The sequence below is a fragment of the Theileria parva genome, chromosome 1, assembly GCF_000165365.1.
Source record: "Theileria parva strain Muguga chromosome 1, complete sequence, whole genome shotgun sequence".
NCBI lineage: Eukaryota > Apicomplexa > Aconoidasida > Piroplasmida > Theileriidae > Theileria > Theileria parva.
This window is the reverse complement of record NC_007344.1, coordinates 711,933-729,133: the sequence shown is the minus strand read 5'-3', so window position 1 is coordinate 729,133 and position 17,201 is coordinate 711,933. Positions and strand designations below refer to the sequence as shown.

Below are 17,201 nucleotides of genomic sequence, written 5' to 3'. Positions count from 1 at the left end.
AAACCTGATAATTTATAAAAATTATTAGTAAAAAAACAATGTATTATAAATACCCTGTAAATTTAGCCATTTAGGGGTTTATTGTGTAAATTTAATATTTTAAGTTTATTGGTTGGAATGTAACTGTATAAAAAAATATTACTGTATAATGATACATTGTATCAATAAATGTATTATTTGGTTTATTTTGTTGTCTTCTTTGATAGATTTTAACATATTCTGTAATTTTAAATTAATATATCGCATTAACTCCACTTTAATATCCAGTAACCGATCATACTTTAAGAGAATTCCAATAAGGTGATTTTACACATTTATCTAAATTTTACAAATCCTAGAGATTAACAATTTTTTAGTAGTTCTAAACAAGGAACATCAGATAGAATCTTTTATAAACAAGATATCATAAATAAATCGTATTCATTTATCAATAACCCTGTTTGTTTATCTCACAATGAGTTTGTACTATACGCAAATAAGCCCAAACCAACGAAAAAAGGCACTGCTCCAAAACCTAAAGCAGGAGGCAAGGCTTCTTCGAAAGGAGGTGGGAAATCCACTCAAAAAGCTGGTGGGAAGGGGGGTGGGAAAGGACCCGGAAAAGGAGGAACAAAGGCTAAAGCCTCTAAAGCTAGTGCTAAAAAGAGTAGTCCAACGAAGGCTGAGTTAGCTATGCTAAGAGCAAGATCAAAGGCTAAGAGGGAAAAACAGAGAAAGGAACACATATTTGGAAGAGCAAAAGTAACTTTAGAACAAGAGGATCAGGAGGAATTGGAGAAGGAGTATCGAAAAAGAATTGCAGTCACAGATACTCCATCATACACCCAAAAATTGTCAATAGATTTAATATTAGACGTATTTTATACCTAGTTATAGTAATAATATATTTATGTATAGTGGAAACTCTGTAAATGACAATTTTTAGCAAGCGAAGCCTTATATGTCATTGTTTGATGAAGAAATTGTAACTAAAAACGATCTTTTGGGGTTCGATATGCCATACGGATTGGTATTAACCGTATTTACAGTTTATCTCAATTCTAGTATTTATGCACACTACCAATAAATATTAGGTCCCTAGAGAAAGATATGAACTTTGGAAACTATGTGGTCGAATAAGTGACCCGTGTGCTCCATTTAGTTCACAGTCCTTGACCACCCGCATGTTTGTTCAAAGATTGTTCGGACAGTATCAATTAATTCTATATATGTATATCAGAGTTATGTATGTATTAATTGATGTAATAGTAAATATGAAATAACGAGGGATGATTTTAATTATAAAATCGAATATAAAATGAAGTTTTACACACCAGGATACGGTGATATCTTCTTTATGGATAAAATTCGATGTTGGAAAGGTTTCTTTCTAATTATTGTGTCCAATTTAAAATATAATTACCATATATCCTCTTAATATATCTTTAGCATATTATCTAACTAGAGATTATCAATATGGGTCCGAAGATTTACCCACCTATACAACAATGTACCCGGTAAGTGATTTATATATTTACTAGTAAACCGGATTACATTGTTGTAGATAGCGAGACCTGAAGATAATGTGCCACTCAGCACTGTAATGTTGGCAGTAAATGCCGAGATTAACCGCCAAGGTGTACACCCGTCTCTTTTGGATATGCTGTGGGACTTTTTCAATAAATCCACCTCAGCTAATAGTGACTCATCTGACGAGAGTAACGCTTTGGATAAAGGTAATGATTATGATTCATTAAATTTGTATAGTTTTGAACAGAGATGTTGTAACATATAAATTGAATTGGATAATTGAGAGGCTGGAGAACAGGGATGAAGGCGAAGGAATATCACCAGATAACTTCTATAGGATATTTTACGAAAAAGCCAAGGAGTACATCAACAACTTCGATATGGACTCTTTTATAGTATTGATGAATTCATTTAAATTTATTTTAGAGAAATCAACTGAAGAACCTACACATCATTGACACACACAAAATGATCCTGATGAATAATAAAGGTAAATTTTGACTTATTCCAGAATTATAATATATGTACAAAGTTGTTAATAGTATATATATCATTACGAATAATATGTATATGGAACTGAGAATAAAATATATATAGCACTGAGAACGCGTAATAAAATTTTAAGAGAGGCATATAACGAGGATTTGAAGAGCTTGTATGCAGCACGAATACCCAGGACGTATAAGAGATACGAGAGAACGAGGCTGGCAGGGTACTACAATATGTTAAATCATATGTATGAAATGAGAGAAAGGAGGAAGGTGTGGGTAAAACCGGAGAAGCCAAAGCCAGAAGTGCCCTTGACCCCTGAGGACAAATTTTTTGAAAAGGAATTTAAAAAGTACGCCCTGATGGATAAAAGAAAAGCACAACAGAAAAGAAGAGAAGCAAGAAGGAAAAAAAAGAAAAAATAATCTGGCCCACAAGAATACACCTTATTATACATAGATATATACAAAAACGGTTTAAAATAAAGCTTCATGAGAAGTTTGAATATAATGTGCCAAATATTTGTTTGATTATTATATTGGAATCCAGCTGGGGCTCAGTGTAAACTGGTTAAGTAAATGGTTATAAATTAATTTACAATTTGTAAATTTTCAGTCTTTATTAATTTATATTTATATAAATTAGATTGTTTGAGTTTATTGGTCAAGAATTACTTTTTTAACACTATAAAATTATTCATAATTTGGTTTGCATAAAACCGCCTTTACATACAGACTGATCATCTTAATTTGATTTAATTTATAAAAATCTTTAAAAAGATTTATTATAAACCAATAAATAAATAATTATAGTTAATAAGATACTGATAAAGATTGATAAAAATGACGGAACCAAATCCCATGAGAGATATCAGAATTAATAAACTCGTCCTAAACATTGGTGTTGGAGAGGTAATTTATTATATTTAATAAATATGTTTAGTCTGGTGATAGATTAACCCGTGCAGGAAAAGTCTTGGAACAACTGACAGACCAGAAACCTGTCTTCTCCAAGTGTAGATTTACAATCCGTTCACTTGGTGTCAGAAGAAATGAAAAAATCGCCTGCCATGTTACCGTAAGAGGTCAAAAGGCCCTTGACATACTTGAACGTGGACTTAAGGTTAAGGAATACGAACTGAAGAAAAAGAACTTCTCTGACACCGGCAATTTCGGATTTGGAATTCAAGAACACATTGATCTTGGACTTAAATATGATCCATCTACCGGTATCTTTAGTTTTAATAACTAAATTAACTTTAATTATCTAATTAACATTCTTGATTCCCAATCCTCATACTGTTGTAGGAATTTATGGAATGGACTTCTACGTTCAACTTGTAAGGCCAGGTTACAGAGTATGCAAAAGGAGAAAGTGTAAAACAAGGGTTGGAAAATCACACAAAGTAACCAAGGAAGAAGCCATGAAATGGTTCCAAGATAAATTCGATGGACTCATATTCAATTAATATGTTACATACCCCGTTATACATAAATATTACTTGTTCAATTAAAAATTAACTAGATATTGATGATGTTTTGAATAACAGTTATTGTATGAGAGGTTTAAGGTGTATATTTTGAATTTTTATAAAATAGAAAAAATTGGACGAATCAGTTAGAATTGGTGATAAAAATTATTTTGAAACCAATTAAACTGAATATTAATAGATGTTAATGGATTTTAAGCTCTAAAATCCTACAAATCTTGTACCCCTATATTGAAGCTTAGGCACTACAAACAAAAAGTGCTTATTCATAATATTTATACATCCTTCTATATACTGGTAAGTCTCTATAAATTTATACATTCTACTATTAAAATTATTTTATTATTTTCTGGCGTTTTTGATATATCTTATTATTTTATTTGCTAACACTATAATTATTACTTGGTATAATTTCTTTATTATTTATGGTTTTAATACTAAAATAATTCTTTAGTTAAGATGCCAATTTCCGTAACCACATCGGATCAGTTTCAGCATATATTGCGTGTTCTGAATACAAACGTAGATGGACGTGAGAAAGTAGTAATAGCACTTACAGCCATAAGAGGGGTTGGAAGACGTTTTGCAACTGTTGTATGCAAAGAGGCAGGGGTAGACATTACAAAGAGGGCTGGAGAATTGACTCAAGATGAGATCAACAAACTAGTTGCTATCATATCCTCTCCCGCAGAGTTTAAAGTGCCTCACTGGTTCCTTAACAGACAAAAGGATGTCAAGGAGGGAAAACATATGCATAATGCGTCAAACTTGCTAGATTCATGTCTACGTGAAGATCTTGAAAGACTTAAGAAAATGAGACTCCACAGAGGTTTAAGGCACTACTGGGGACTAAGAACACGTGGCCAACATACCAAAACCACTGGAAGACACGGACGCACTGTCGGTGTCGCAAAAAAGAAGTGATTTGTTTAATCTACTTTTTTACACAATATACCATATATAACTATCATTCCGATATGTAGTGTTCAGTTATTTTAAATAATGTTTTTGTTTGTATTTTTAATATTAAACTTTACACATTGTACTAATAATAATAGTCTAAATACTAATAATACCAAAAGAAGGGTGAATGAAACCATTGATGTCAGCGGATACGTGAAAATAAGTGATAAGCTCTATAGAGCTACCTGCAACTGCCCATCGCGTAATAAATAGTATTAAAATTATTTATCATAATTATTTTCACACCAATTAATTGGATTTTTAGATATTAAATCCCTTCAAGATATGATTTACAGAACTAACACACTATGGTAACTTCTTACTATGAAATATATTTTAAACAATATTTTATACCCTTCTTTACTCTTATATTACCATTATTTGCTCTTATATTAAAATAATATGAAATAATAAATTACAGCCGACCTTCTAAAATAAAGGTCAGAACACACAACTGTGACCAAGTCGATAAGGAAATAATTGATAATTTCATGTACATACCCCCGAATGATTTTGTTTACATCTCTGAGCATCATTTATCCCCTATGGATTCTAGAAACTCTTCAAAGTCGTTCTTCTGTCCAGGTGCTACTCCTATTCAATATTGATACAAAATGTGTATAAAACCTCTTAGGTGGCGATTTAGGGATGTTTATGGGAGTTTTGATGAACATATTTAAATATAACAACAATAATAACCTGTTGAGTGAAAGCGTAGTGACAGATATACTTAAGGACTACCTAATGACGTTGTCTGAAAATGTTAATTTTTACTACAACATTGATGAAACTGCACTAAATAACATGAAATCCGCGCTCAATTGGGTACTTTTAGTATCATAATATGATTTAGGACATGATTGACCTATACAACATCAACTTCAACTACCACGATATCGTCAAGAAATTATTAATTGAAAATGTATTTTATCAATTGTATTAGTTTAACTAATAATTATTAGATAAGTGATCAATACATAAAGTATTTGTACGAATTGTACGATAATAAACGTAAGTTTTCAACAACTAAATGCACTGTTTTTATTGATTAGAAATAATAATTTGGAGCATATATTCTTTTTTTAATTTACTCTGGGACAAATCAAGTGAAAAGTTGAGGATAAATACATATCCAGCAGGACCTCAAAATCCTTCTGTTTTCATAGTAATAAACTAAGTTTTCTCATTTCCTTGCAGAAAGTTGATGTAAACTTTGGTTGTGAAATGGCAGAGGTGTTTCCTCTACTAGATGCACCACTAAAGGACAAACCGCTGTTGATATACTCTGAGCTTCCCATGATTGTCAAGAGGAACAACCTAGTTAAGCAAATCAGGGACAAATTTAACCTTGGAATCGATGATATAAATTTAATTTATAACAACTTGTACAACGTCAATTTCTCGCTGCTTAACAACTTTCGTAAGTCCCCTGCTCCAATAACTTTTTAGTAAAACGATACAATAATATGCACTACTACAACATTCTCTATGTATAAAGAAATTTCATAAGTAATGTAAAAAGAAGGTAATTTAAGGTTTAAAATTAATATTGTACTGTTTGAGTACATTTTTAATATAATTGTACACGTTGTCATTATTGTACTGGTGTATGACGAACCAGGGTATGGATATCAGTTTATAGCCCAGCTTGGCTAGTATATTATTTCGGTAAATCGTCTTTCCATTTAATCTTAGATTAATGTTCCCATACTTTATTATGTCGCCGTGAACACAGTCTTCCTCATCAAGAAGTATATTATAGTGATATGGCCCATCAATTTCTATTACCACATTACTGTTCCCCTGGGATAGCTCATTATCTGGAAAAACGGCGTTTCCTCCATCAGCTAAAACCGCCTCAGCACTATCAGTGGTGTTTAGGAGTAAGAAATCCACTACAATATCGTTGTTGATAACATGCTCAGCCTTAAAACTTATGTTTAAATTTTGCAAAATTCTTCTAAACTTGTCTTGAGTTTTTGAGTTTAGTTTGTAGTCTATGTTATTACTGCAACTTTGAGTTATTAAGTTAATTAAGTCATTGGGTAATGGAGATAGTCTACAATTCTCAGAACTTAAGTGGTCTCCGACAATTGTGAGTACTTGGTTCATCTAAAATTGTGTCAAATATGAAAATTAAACAAAAATACCTTCCTTAGGTCCTTAAAACTTGAAAGTGACTTGAATTTGTCCCAATTTACCTTTTCTAACAAATTGGATATCGTTGGAATGTGGCTTTCAATATTATTAGAGTTATTTATACAGATGCACCAAACAATGTTTACCAATTTAACAAAATCACTGTCATTAACATTATCTAACAGTTTGTTTGAGTTTATGTAAGAAACCACAGAATCTAAGATGTGATTGTCCAGCTTGTCAAAGTACAATAAACTGTTACAATACAGTGATATGTGACCCAATGTTACATGGCTTAGTCCAGAATTCAGTATTTCTTCAAACTAAACAATCATAAGTTTATGTATAAATCTATATCTAGATATTTCTTTATGTATATATACCATAATAATAGTATAATCTTACACTTTGAGTTATGTTGTTTAATAATTGGTTATGATAGATGTTATTCTTTTGTAGTGACCACAATAGTTGTATTATGCCCTCGACAGTGATCACGTCAACTCCACCAACTATGTTATTTGAGTAGTTCTTGATGGAATTCTGGAGAAATGCATTTAAACGTTGGATTAAAAAGTTATAATTTGACAGTGTAAAGTTGTTTATAGTGGAACTGATGTAAAAGATAAAATTACACAGATATCTGATGTTGCTTAATTCCTAAATTAATCAATTAATTTAATTTAACTAACCTCAATGTGGTTCAAAAAATATGTTTTTATGTACTCAATTACTAAATTCCTCCACTCTCTAGGGTTATTTTTATTTTTCAAATTCTCCAGTAACACAGAGGTGTCAATTGTCGAATCATTGTTGAACAAATTCTTACTAATTGAGTTAACGTTGTTTACATTAAAGGTATTTTTTATGTTTAAAGTGCTATTGTTATTCAAATAAAGAGAATTTAACAGTTTCAGTTTATTTACGGTATCCATATCTTGGAAGGTTGAAATTAATTTGGTTAATAGTAATTTATTTAAACTATTATTCAGATTAAATTTATGTTTATTTATAATATAGTACACATTTACCAATTCTTCACTTTTTAAACCATTTAACAAGTTGTTATCCTTTATAATATTCTTTATCAGTGTATTATTCATGGTTTTAAGGGTGATATTACCACATTCGGCGATAATACTTGTGTAAAATCGCCTTATTATTAAATTATACATGACCTTCCATTAATAAATAAAGTTAAACTTTAAATAAACATTATTATACATGAAAAATAAACAATATAAAATATGATTGTTGGTGATTGTGTGACCCTACGGATTCTAAATATATAAAGAAAAAAGTAAAATTTTAAAAAATTATTTTTTATTTGCCTGCTGATTAACGACATTGTTGAACATTTTCGTTATATCAAGTTGGCTGAGTACCTTTTCTCTTACACTTTCTAGAGTACCATTTTCGAGTGGTTCTTCATCATCAGGGTTGCCGTTATCCGACTCCTTCTCCATATAACTTTCTGCCATACTAATAACCTCATCAAACACACCAAGGGTGTGGTCATGATCGAAGCTTTCCCCCTCAAATGAGTTTTCAATTCCTAAGGCATCAACGGCGTTATTATCGGTGGCGTTTTCTTTTCCATTAGTCATTAAATGATTATTGTACAAAAATGTTCTACCCTTATTATTAGTGAAAAGCTTTAAATCATGTGGTAATTGTCCTTTTAGTTCCATATCTGAGTATAACTGGTCAAACTTAGACTTCAAATTCTCATATTCATACTTTAACATTGTCGTAATCTGTGTGTTTAAGTCTATTTTCTCTTGTAAATAGTAAATCCCCTTAATTCTCAAATTCTGTATATCATCAAATAGTGCTTTGTTGGCAATCGCAGATGATTTATGGTTCTCAACCACCTTCTTCGTCTTAGCGTCCACCTTTTTATTATTTTCTACATTAAATAAATTCTGTGATAATTTGTTAGCCTCGTTGAATAATGAGGTGGATTTTAAATCTAAATCACGTATCAGTAATAAATTCCTCCGAACGTATCCTGGCAAACATAATAGTTCATCCGTAATGTCATTTATATTATTGTCCATGCTTAAAATTTATAAATAGATATAAATTAAATAGTAAAAGATCAGAAAACTTATAAATCGTCCCCAACAATTTTTTCATAAATACCGAGCCTTCATTGTATCCATAGTAAATTTATTAATTATTTATTTGTAACATATTTTAACTGTTATTTATAATTTCTTGTTTTTGATCTTAATTTCTGTATTATATTTGATTTTAACCTGTTTTTTCATTTCATGTTAACATGTGTGGATTATTTCAGCCAACATGTCAAGTTCGCTTCACGAATGTAGCTATAGTGAGACTTAAGGTCAAGGGCGAACGTTTTGAGATAGCCTGTTACAAAAATAAAGTCTTTAACTGGAAATCTGGTGAACTTCTACTCATCAAACTATTATTATTCACTATTTTTGTTAAATAATTCTATAATTTTATTCAGGAATCGAAAATGATATTGAAGAAGTTCTTCAATCGCCATATATATTTACAAATATATCGAAAGGTTTGTTTATTCTTTAGAGATGTGTTAATTACTCTATAGGTAAACTTGCAAATAACAAACAGTTGTTAACCGCTTTCAACACCACTGACATAAATGTAATAATAAAACAAATATTAGATAAAGGTATTATACTCCAAGATGTCAACATATACACTTAATTAATCCATGAAAATTCTCTTAAAAACCTCAAAATTCTATAGGAGAGTATCAAGTAAGTAAAGAAGAGCGAGAACAGTTGTTAAAATCGATTTTTAATGATATTATAACAATTTTACACGAAATAACAATCAACCCTCAAACCGGTACTATTACTCTTATTTACCCACAGCAACAACATATAATACAGATATACTTATTTATTCTTAGGAAACTCACTGAGTAGAACAATGCTAGAGAATGCTCTAAAATCAAGTGGTTTTAGCATTTCCTTGAATAAGTCAACTAAAATACAAAGCTTGAAGGCACTGCAAACACTGCAGCAAAAGTATCCAAATCTAATTCAGCGGTGTAAAATGAAGTTAAAATTAAATTTTCAGTCTTCCCAGTACTACCAAGTCCTATCGTTCATTAACAATCACAATGCCAGTAACCACCTAACTGACTCCTCAGAAAATTTCTCCGCAAGTTCAGAAAGTAGTAGTCCACAACAAAGGGGAGGCGAGTCCGCTGATGATATAATAATTGAGAGCAAAAACAATGACAGTATGACAGTGATTTGTTTCCCAAATTTATACAAAAACTTGGAAAACTTTATTCAAAACGAGCTGGATCCCCCAGGAAACATACAGTTGGTCACACTCAACATTAAGCAAAACGTTAATAACGCTAATTTACAGAGAAATCTGAGTTCTGAGAACTCTTTCGAAAACACAAACCCATTCGCAGAAGCCTCACCAGACACTCTTACAAAATTACAAATGATTAATATGGAACAAGATAAAACTGAACTTGTCACTGGGGAGTCTAAGGATAGTAACTTCACTGTTCCTGAATCATCTAAGGGGAACAAATCAATTTCAAATGGTGACGAAAAATTCAAGTGTAAGAAATGCAACGTGGTACTCACCAGCGGTGAGTATAAATCCCATTTTAAGTCAAACTATCACATATTTAACTTAAAAAGACTCCTGAACAACCAGACTCCGATAACGTTGGACGAATACAATATGTTAGTAGACAACTAATTTTGTTAAACTAATACATTTTATTATTAGCAAGATAATGTAGTGTATTTTATAAGTATAACTAGTTTACTGTACATTACAAATTTGTTTATGAAGTTGGGGAGGAAAAAGTGAGAATTTTGAAGAAAATATAAGCACAAATCACTAATTATTTATTTTAAAGATGTTTAACATAAATTGCATTAAATGTGTAGTGTATGCATTGTCTTCTAATATTAATCACAACATCAAGTTGATTTATCTGAACAGACTAATAAGTGTTATAATAAACAATAGAGGTAAGAACAGGAAGGGGAGTAAAAACAATCACATTATGAGTGTAATTATTAAGGAATTAATAAAAATGATAAGTAATAACGGGAGTTCGAATGGGGAAATGTGTAAGGTCATTACAGACGTTCTAATATACATTCACAATACAATAGGCGATAAAAATATAATAACAAACACCTTAATTAATGAACTAAATGGGGATATCAAGAATCTTAATCATTTGTTAATATTACTTCAAAATATTAACAAAAAGAACAAAACCAACGTCATTGTTGAAAGAATTTATATTTTGGTTTTAAATAACCAAACCTTGTTAGAAAACCTAAACAACGTTAAGTTAATCATTTTCTTCATTTTACTAACCTTCAACCATCTGTACAACGGTGATGAAGGTGTAAATAATTCGTTGATACAAAAGTTAGTTAATTACAATGTAAATGATCGTGAGTTCTACAAAAACGATGAAAATTTCCACAAATTCATCAACTTCGTCCTGAATCTAAACGACATACCCTTAGTACGTATTTACACTAACAATTTATGCTTTAGATCAATGTCGTTATCACCATAGAAATTCTTTATATAAATGAGGATTTAAAGAATTACATAAAAATTGGTGACAAATTTTTAGAAAACTTGAACTACCTGAGCAACGACGTAGTATTATACCTCCTCTTGTATAACATAAGTCCAAATCATCACTTGATGATCGATAATGTTAATCGAATGTTACAACATGATTTGACCAAAAACCAACTAATTTTACTATATAGGTTCATGAATTTTATTATAAACAATGATCTGAAAGTACTGAATGAAACTTTTATAACAAATATCAACATGTTGCTACAAAAAATTACGGATGTGAAGCTACTTAACCTGATATTACTCTACACAATAAAATTTAAAATTGACATAATCGACCCAAGTATACTAAAATGTGTAAGTGGGAATAATATAACAGTGATATCTCTGATATTATTGAGGAAGTATGAATTTGAAGATGACTATTTTCTGGAAGTAATTAATGACTTAATGAGGAATGATACCTTTGACGTAGTCAACTGGTCCATTTTACTCCTACTTTTGATAAATAACAGCTATTACATCAACACTGTTATGTTTAACATATTTTTGCAGCATTCCATTAGCAATGAGAGTTTGAAAGGTGATAAAAGATTTAACACATTTTTATCATATTTGATAGATATTAAAAGATGGCCTTTGGAATCTGTTAAGGACTACGTATTTGAGAATGTTTTAGTGCCTAATCTACTAAATTAACGTGTAAACTGATTTTAAAAATTATTCATTGTTAAATATTAATTTTAAATGGTTGAGGAGGTGTTCATTCCTCTTGAGTTGAGATTTATACAACTTGTTTACATCTTCAGCCATTAAGTTACTGCCAACTTCAGGACTTTTAGAGTTATATAGTATATTCTGTATGTAGTTTTCAATAGTGCCTCCTTCATTACTTACTGAACTTTCTGGTCCCTTATCAGATTGTGGATTTTCCTTTGCAGAGGAGCTAACAGGATTCGATTTGTCCTTGGGATTCAAAGTGGCAGTAGTGTTGTTATAGGACTTTGAGAGGTTATCTATTAGCATAGTATATCTTCTTATTTTATTCATTATATCGTTAATATACAGTTCGTTATTGTTAAATATATCCACTGAGCCATCCTTTGAATTTGTATTATGTTCTAATGAGTAATTAGGTTGGTTCGATCCTGAGCCAATAAGCTTAGTGTTGGGGGTATTCGTATTATTGAAGGACCACTGATACAGATTAGTTACGTTGTTGTTGGCAGAGTTTAACGATTTATTGTGATTTACGTTGACGATATTTATTAATTTATTATTATTGTTGTATTTATTCAGTATATACTTGATATTCACGTTGAAAATGTTATCGACAACTGGGCCCGCTTCATGTTGCTCAGCATTATTAGTGGATGCGGTATCCTTAACATTAGCATCTTTAGCTGCCGTGGCAGTGCTATCTTTATCTGTTTCTTTATTGTTAAGGGAAGCGTTATTATTGTTACCATGTTTATAATAGTGTTCGGAAGAGTTGGTGAACTTGTGTAAATAGTAGCAGTCCTGATTAAAACATTTTAAACCCTTAAGGAAGTAACTACAGTACTTGGTAGTACCATATGAAGCTCTTAAATACTTGTTATCGATCTGTTTGGTGTTAATACACTGAATGGCGTAATTTGCTTCAGATTTCTTCGAGTATGTGATATATGCTGTATAGGAAGGTATATTCACATTCGAGTATGTATTGCTCTTATTTACTACAATATGTTGAATTTTTCCATACTGACCAAAATATTCATATCTCTTTAAAATCTCCTTTTTCGCCAACTTCAGCGGTATGCCTACCACATACACCAAATTCCTTTGTATTACACGTATATCCTTTAATACTTCTATAGATACATTATTGCTATCTACAACTCCAGTATTAGTAGTGGGAGATTGGGTAGAATTTTTATCAGCTGTGTTGTTATTGACTGAGACGCCATTGGTAGTAGTTGTGGTTGAATTATTGGTGTTTGCTCCGTTATTAATGTTCGCCTCGACTTTTTTCTTTCTATTGTTCTTGTCGCTTCGAGTCGTGGTGGTTGAATTGGTGTTGATATACTTGAAATTCGACTCGTTGTAGTCTTGCCTGCAGGCAGGGCATTTATTACCCATGGTATTGCGAATATAATGTAAACACCATAAGCAAACTTGATATCCGCAATTACACGGGAATAAATTGCGATCTGTTTCGTCCAATAATTCCATACATAATGGGCATATCTCGTCGTCTTCATTGTTGTTAACATTATCACTTACATATTCCACATCCATTTTATTTAAAAATTTAACATTTGAATTTGCATTTATAGAAATATTTAAAATGGTAAACAAACCTACATTTACTATAATAATTGTAACCTCAGTAGTTGATCATCACACCACATATAATATATTTTCGGTTCATTTTAAAACTATTTGTTTTTGTACTATATTTATATAAAATGGAGAGTGATTCTGAAATTGAACTCGAAAATCATGTCGATTTAATAAAAGATGGCGAAGCTGTAGTAGAATCAGTATGTATGAGCTGTCGCAGGAACGGTACAACCAGAATTTTGGCCACAAAAATACCTCATTTTAATGGTTACTTTATTTTAAGTGATATTTTATGATTTAGATATTCTCGTGATGTCTTTTGAATGCAGTTTCTGTAACAATAAGAACAATGAAATTCTAAACATTGCAAAATTACAAAACCATGGCGTTTCCTACAATATTCATGTCAATAATCTAGAAGTAACACACCTTAATATTTCTTATATGATTTAGGGTTTAAATAATCAAATTGTTATCACCAACACCTCAGCCGTTAAATTAAGTAATGAAAATTTCCATATTATTCTCGTAGTTATTAGTTATATAACTTCTATTTATTCCAAATTCATACAATGTATTCAATTTTACATATTTTCATCATCTATAATTGTTTAATATAATATTTAGTTGAGTTGGAATTTGAAATACCCAAATTGGATAGAAAGGGCATAGTTACCACCATTGAAGGCCTATTAACTAACATTATCAATAATCTGTCTGATCATATTAGTTCTTTTGACAACACTACTCCAGATAATACCAACTCCGTAACCGATGTTAACTTGAATAACAAGGAGTTCTCCAAATCACTAAATGACGTTGTAAGTGTAAAAGTAGATGAAAATGTTTATAAATTGGATGAATATGTACAAAAACTCGAAGAAATAAAGGATAAATTGATTTCATATTCCAAGGGATTCCAAGTAAGTGATAAAATAAATCATTAAATTACTCTAGTCATTTACTCTGTTTATTGATGACCCGAGTGGTAATAGTTACGTTGAAAATGATAATAACAAGTTGGAGCTATCAATTAATAAATATGAAAGAACCAATGAACAATTACAGGTATCCATAAATAATTAAAATTTATTATTTACAGCAAATGGGTTATTTATCGCAACCTGATGAACAAGATTCACCTTCTTGTCCAGATGGTCCTGATAATTCAAATGAACCAGACCAATCGGAGGATGAGGATGGTCTAAATGATTTCTTTTTGGTTAATTGCACAAATTGTGGTTATAAGGGGAAGAACCAGATCTGTCAAATTGGTACATATTTACACATTTTATTCTACATTTAAAAAATCTTTCTTATAAATTTTTAGTAATACCCGGGTTTGACAAGTGCATAATAATGTCATTTGTTTGTGACAACTGTGATTATAAGACAAATGAGCTTAAGCCTGGTGGTGGAGTTAAGAAATATGGTAAGGTTTGGCATCTGAAGATCAACAGTATTGACGATATCAAACGAGATATTATCTTGTCCAACACTTGCGATATCACCATAAATGAATTGGAACTCTTCATATCTGCAGGTACTCTCTACTCCAGAAACTATTTTTAAATCTAATATACACCATGTATCACATTTTACAGGATCGTTAAGTAGTTTGTTTACTACAATTGAGGGGTTAATTAATAAAATAATCGAGAATTTGCAGTCAACATTCCCATTTTTAATCGGTGATTCAAGTCCTTATAATAAAGATGAAACCAGCATCACTAATGGTGACGGTGAATCAACACCCTTAGTGAATGGAATGTATATAGACAAAAGTAAGATACGATCACTGATAAGCAAATTGAGAGACGTAATTGATGACAGGAATGGTTCAAAGGACGAAATCAATATCGCATTTAACGACCCACTGGATAACACATTTATATTCACATACACCTGTACTAATTCACAAACTACCAGTGAAGGCATTCCCGACAACAATCTTGATAATATTATATCCAAATACAATTCAACCAACGAGGATACCAACTGTGCAGTCGAGAATTCTGAAGAGTCTGACAATCTTAATATGGGTAAACCAGTTCTACTTGACGAGAAGATTATAGTTGACGATAACTTGTACTACATTAGTTATAATAGAACAGATGAACAAAATGAAGAATTGGGGTTAATTTGATACCTTTATTAAGTACATTATCATGTATTATACATTACTAACACATTATCTTCAACAGCCACTCTCTTCTTCTTTTTAGGATCCGTGGAAAACTCTTCCACGGCTTTTGCTATTAGGGGCTGCTTATTACTTGAAGGGTTATATACGTAAATTGCGATAACTGTTCTCCCGTATTTTTTATTCTTTAAACCAAATAACTTATCATTAATAGTCTATTATCAGTTAATTAAGAGTAAAATTACGTGAGCAAGGGCTAGAAGTTCCTTAGGGTATTCCACAATCACAATCGCATCCTTGTTTAATATGTTACAGTTACTTATATACTAAACAGTGGTTAATATCCACTAATAAGCTGATTAGTGTGTAAAATACCTCAAGTATTTCGGAGTAAACCACTTCTTCATAAGGAGGGGATACAAACATTAAATCAAACTTTTCGTTAATGTTGTACAAGTGTGGACTACTTATCAATTCCTAAAACCATAAGTTTAATTTGGCTATAATACCATAGAATCACATCTTATAAGCCGGCATTTATCTTCATAATTGCATTTTTCAGAATTCAAACTCACGGCCTATAATATAATGAATATAGAAAAGTAGGCAATTGTCAGAAGTAACTACATCTAATCATTACTTTAAGGCATTTTAAGGAAGTGTCAACAAAAGTACACTTTGAAGCGCCGTAAGATAACGATTCTAATCCCAAGGAGCCAGTGCCACAGTACAAGTCAATCACACTAAAGTAATGAAATGGTATTATATGGTATTATTATAATAGTGATGTAATGTGTCGGGAACTTACTTAGTTTCCTTATCTATCGAGAACATACTTAAACTGTTCAAGTAGTTGAATACACTTATTTTAACCTGAAAATTATTTATATCCAGGGATCAAGTGACATATCTGGATAAAGTATCAAAATGATCTAATTAATGAGGAAAATCTGTAAAATTAATGAAATTGTTACCTTGGCCATAGCTGGTCGCACGTATATTGGAGGAATACATAACTTCCTCCCTCGAATTGATCCACCGCAAATCCGTAAATTCGAGCAGAACTTATAAGCTCCATCTTTGGTAACTCCTTGTTCTAAAAATAGTAGATTAAATGTGTAACATCTGCTAACTCTTGGGGAATTGTTGTAATTTATATCTCGTTTTAACACTCTTATTTATTGGTCTGCTGATATGGAGTTTTTGAGCATGATTTAGCTTATTTTTCATAAATTTTGGAGGTTTCTCCTCAATTACTTCATCGTGATCGAAAAACTCATCGTTGTCATCAGCATCGATGAAAACATTCAGCCTACTATTACTCCTGTAGAATGGAATAGTTTTAGTAATATTAGAAATAATAAAGCAATGTGCGAGTGAACTTAATGTATATAATATAATTAGCATTCAAATAAAACATTAAATATTAATTTCCCTCTACACATTACCCGATAGATACAAGATTCCATATCATCAATATAAATAATTCTCTAATTATTACATTATTTTTTATTTTTTTATTATATATCTTCCAAATCTAATTATTATTTAACCTTCCCT

The 17,201-nt window shown here is 31.1% G+C and overlaps 11 protein-coding genes across 11 annotated transcripts; 7 read left to right on the top strand and 4 right to left on the bottom strand.

The window, feature by feature from the left end:
- The first annotated feature begins 44 nt into the window (after positions 1-44).
- Positions 45-2,547, top strand: TpMuguga_01g02505 (putative integral membrane protein). The gene is made up of 10 exons (XM_760787.2): positions 45-300; positions 357-855; positions 926-1,009; positions 1,074-1,189; positions 1,249-1,361; positions 1,429-1,496; positions 1,544-1,715; positions 1,747-1,904; positions 1,936-1,999; positions 2,107-2,547. Exons 1-10 carry the CDS (start codon positions 149-151, stop codon positions 2,421-2,423), a joined length of 1,743 nt encoding a protein of 580 aa, XP_765880.2. The 5' UTR covers positions 45-148; the 3' UTR covers positions 2,424-2,547.
- Positions 2,548-2,572: 25 nt separating this feature from the next.
- Positions 2,573-3,484, top strand: RPL11A (60S ribosomal protein L11-1). The gene is made up of 3 exons (XM_760786.2): positions 2,573-2,909; positions 2,941-3,226; positions 3,306-3,482. Exons 1-3 carry the CDS (start codon positions 2,841-2,843, stop codon positions 3,464-3,466), a joined length of 516 nt encoding a protein of 171 aa, XP_765879.1. The 5' UTR covers positions 2,573-2,840; the 3' UTR covers positions 3,467-3,482.
- Positions 3,485-3,767: 283 nt separating this feature from the next.
- Positions 3,768-4,437, top strand: RPS18 (Ribosomal protein S13/S18). Its single transcript, XM_760785.2, has one exon. It carries the CDS (start codon positions 3,947-3,949, stop codon positions 4,409-4,411), a length of 465 nt encoding a protein of 154 aa, XP_765878.1. The 5' UTR covers positions 3,768-3,946; the 3' UTR covers positions 4,412-4,437.
- Positions 4,438-4,489: 52 nt separating this feature from the next.
- TpMuguga_01g00350 (uncharacterized protein) lies at positions 4,490-6,015 on the top strand (the record flags this gene model as incomplete). Its single annotated transcript, XM_760784.2, has 8 exons — positions 4,490-4,652; positions 4,716-4,761; positions 4,872-5,035; positions 5,085-5,275; positions 5,304-5,372; positions 5,413-5,461; positions 5,503-5,615; positions 5,648-6,015. The coding sequence occupies 8 exons, from the start codon at positions 4,490-4,492 to the stop codon at positions 5,897-5,899; spliced, it is 1,047 nt and encodes a 348-aa protein (XP_765877.1). The 3' UTR covers positions 5,900-6,015.
- Positions 5,967-7,764, bottom strand: TpMuguga_01g00349 (RAP domain protein; the record flags this gene model as incomplete). Its single annotated transcript, XM_760783.2, has 4 exons — positions 5,981-6,562; positions 6,601-6,912; positions 6,995-7,249; positions 7,282-7,764. 4 exons carry the CDS (start codon positions 7,762-7,764, stop codon positions 5,981-5,983), a joined length of 1,632 nt encoding a protein of 543 aa, XP_765876.1.
- Positions 7,765-7,890: 126 nt separating this feature from the next.
- Positions 7,891-8,738, bottom strand: TpMuguga_01g00348 (Inhibitor of growth proteins N-terminal histone-binding family protein). The gene has a single exon (XM_760782.2). It carries the CDS (start codon positions 8,647-8,649, stop codon positions 7,906-7,908), a length of 744 nt encoding a protein of 247 aa, XP_765875.1. The 5' UTR covers positions 8,650-8,738; the 3' UTR covers positions 7,891-7,905.
- Positions 8,739-8,873: 135 nt separating this feature from the next.
- On the top strand, positions 8,874-10,315 carry SBDS (SBDS C-terminal domain protein; the record flags this gene model as incomplete). The annotated part of the gene is made up of 5 exons (XM_061304982.1): positions 8,874-9,000; positions 9,069-9,131; positions 9,171-9,254; positions 9,332-9,433; positions 9,498-10,315. The coding sequence occupies 5 exons, from the start codon at positions 8,874-8,876 to the stop codon at positions 10,313-10,315; spliced, it is 1,194 nt and encodes a 397-aa protein (XP_061161557.1).
- Positions 10,316-10,628: 313 nt separating this feature from the next.
- TpMuguga_01g00346 (uncharacterized protein) lies at positions 10,629-12,435 on the top strand (the record flags this gene model as incomplete). The annotated part of the gene is made up of 3 exons (XM_760780.2): positions 10,629-11,105; positions 11,138-12,184; positions 12,310-12,435. The coding sequence occupies 2 exons, from the start codon at positions 10,629-10,631 to the stop codon at positions 11,870-11,872; spliced, it is 1,212 nt and encodes a 403-aa protein (XP_765873.2). The 3' UTR covers positions 11,873-12,184; positions 12,310-12,435.
- Positions 11,894-13,453, bottom strand: CNOT4 (CCR4-NOT transcription complex subunit 4; the record flags this gene model as incomplete). The annotated part of the gene is made up of 1 exon (XM_061304981.1): positions 11,894-13,453. The coding sequence occupies one exon, from the start codon at positions 13,451-13,453 to the stop codon at positions 11,894-11,896; it is 1,560 nt and encodes a 519-aa protein (XP_061161556.1).
- Positions 13,454-13,575: 122 nt separating this feature from the next.
- Positions 13,576-15,656, top strand: Znf259 (ZPR1 zinc-finger domain protein). The gene is made up of 8 exons (XM_061304980.1): positions 13,576-13,765; positions 13,800-13,918; positions 13,952-14,000; positions 14,126-14,421; positions 14,456-14,566; positions 14,601-14,772; positions 14,829-15,041; positions 15,103-15,656. The coding sequence occupies exons 1-8, from the start codon at positions 13,624-13,626 to the stop codon at positions 15,642-15,644; spliced, it is 1,644 nt and encodes a 547-aa protein (XP_061161555.1). The 5' UTR covers positions 13,576-13,623; the 3' UTR covers positions 15,645-15,656.
- An 8-nt stretch (positions 15,657-15,664) lies between these two features.
- Positions 15,665-17,070, bottom strand: TpMuguga_01g00343 (Conserved hypothetical protein 95 family protein; the record flags this gene model as incomplete). The annotated part of the gene is made up of 8 exons (XM_760777.2): positions 15,665-15,856; positions 15,887-15,967; positions 16,017-16,118; positions 16,151-16,219; positions 16,282-16,384; positions 16,450-16,514; positions 16,616-16,737; positions 16,775-17,048. 8 exons carry the CDS (start codon positions 17,046-17,048, stop codon positions 15,665-15,667), a joined length of 1,008 nt encoding a protein of 335 aa, XP_765870.1.
- Positions 17,071-17,201: the final 131 nt, after the last annotated feature.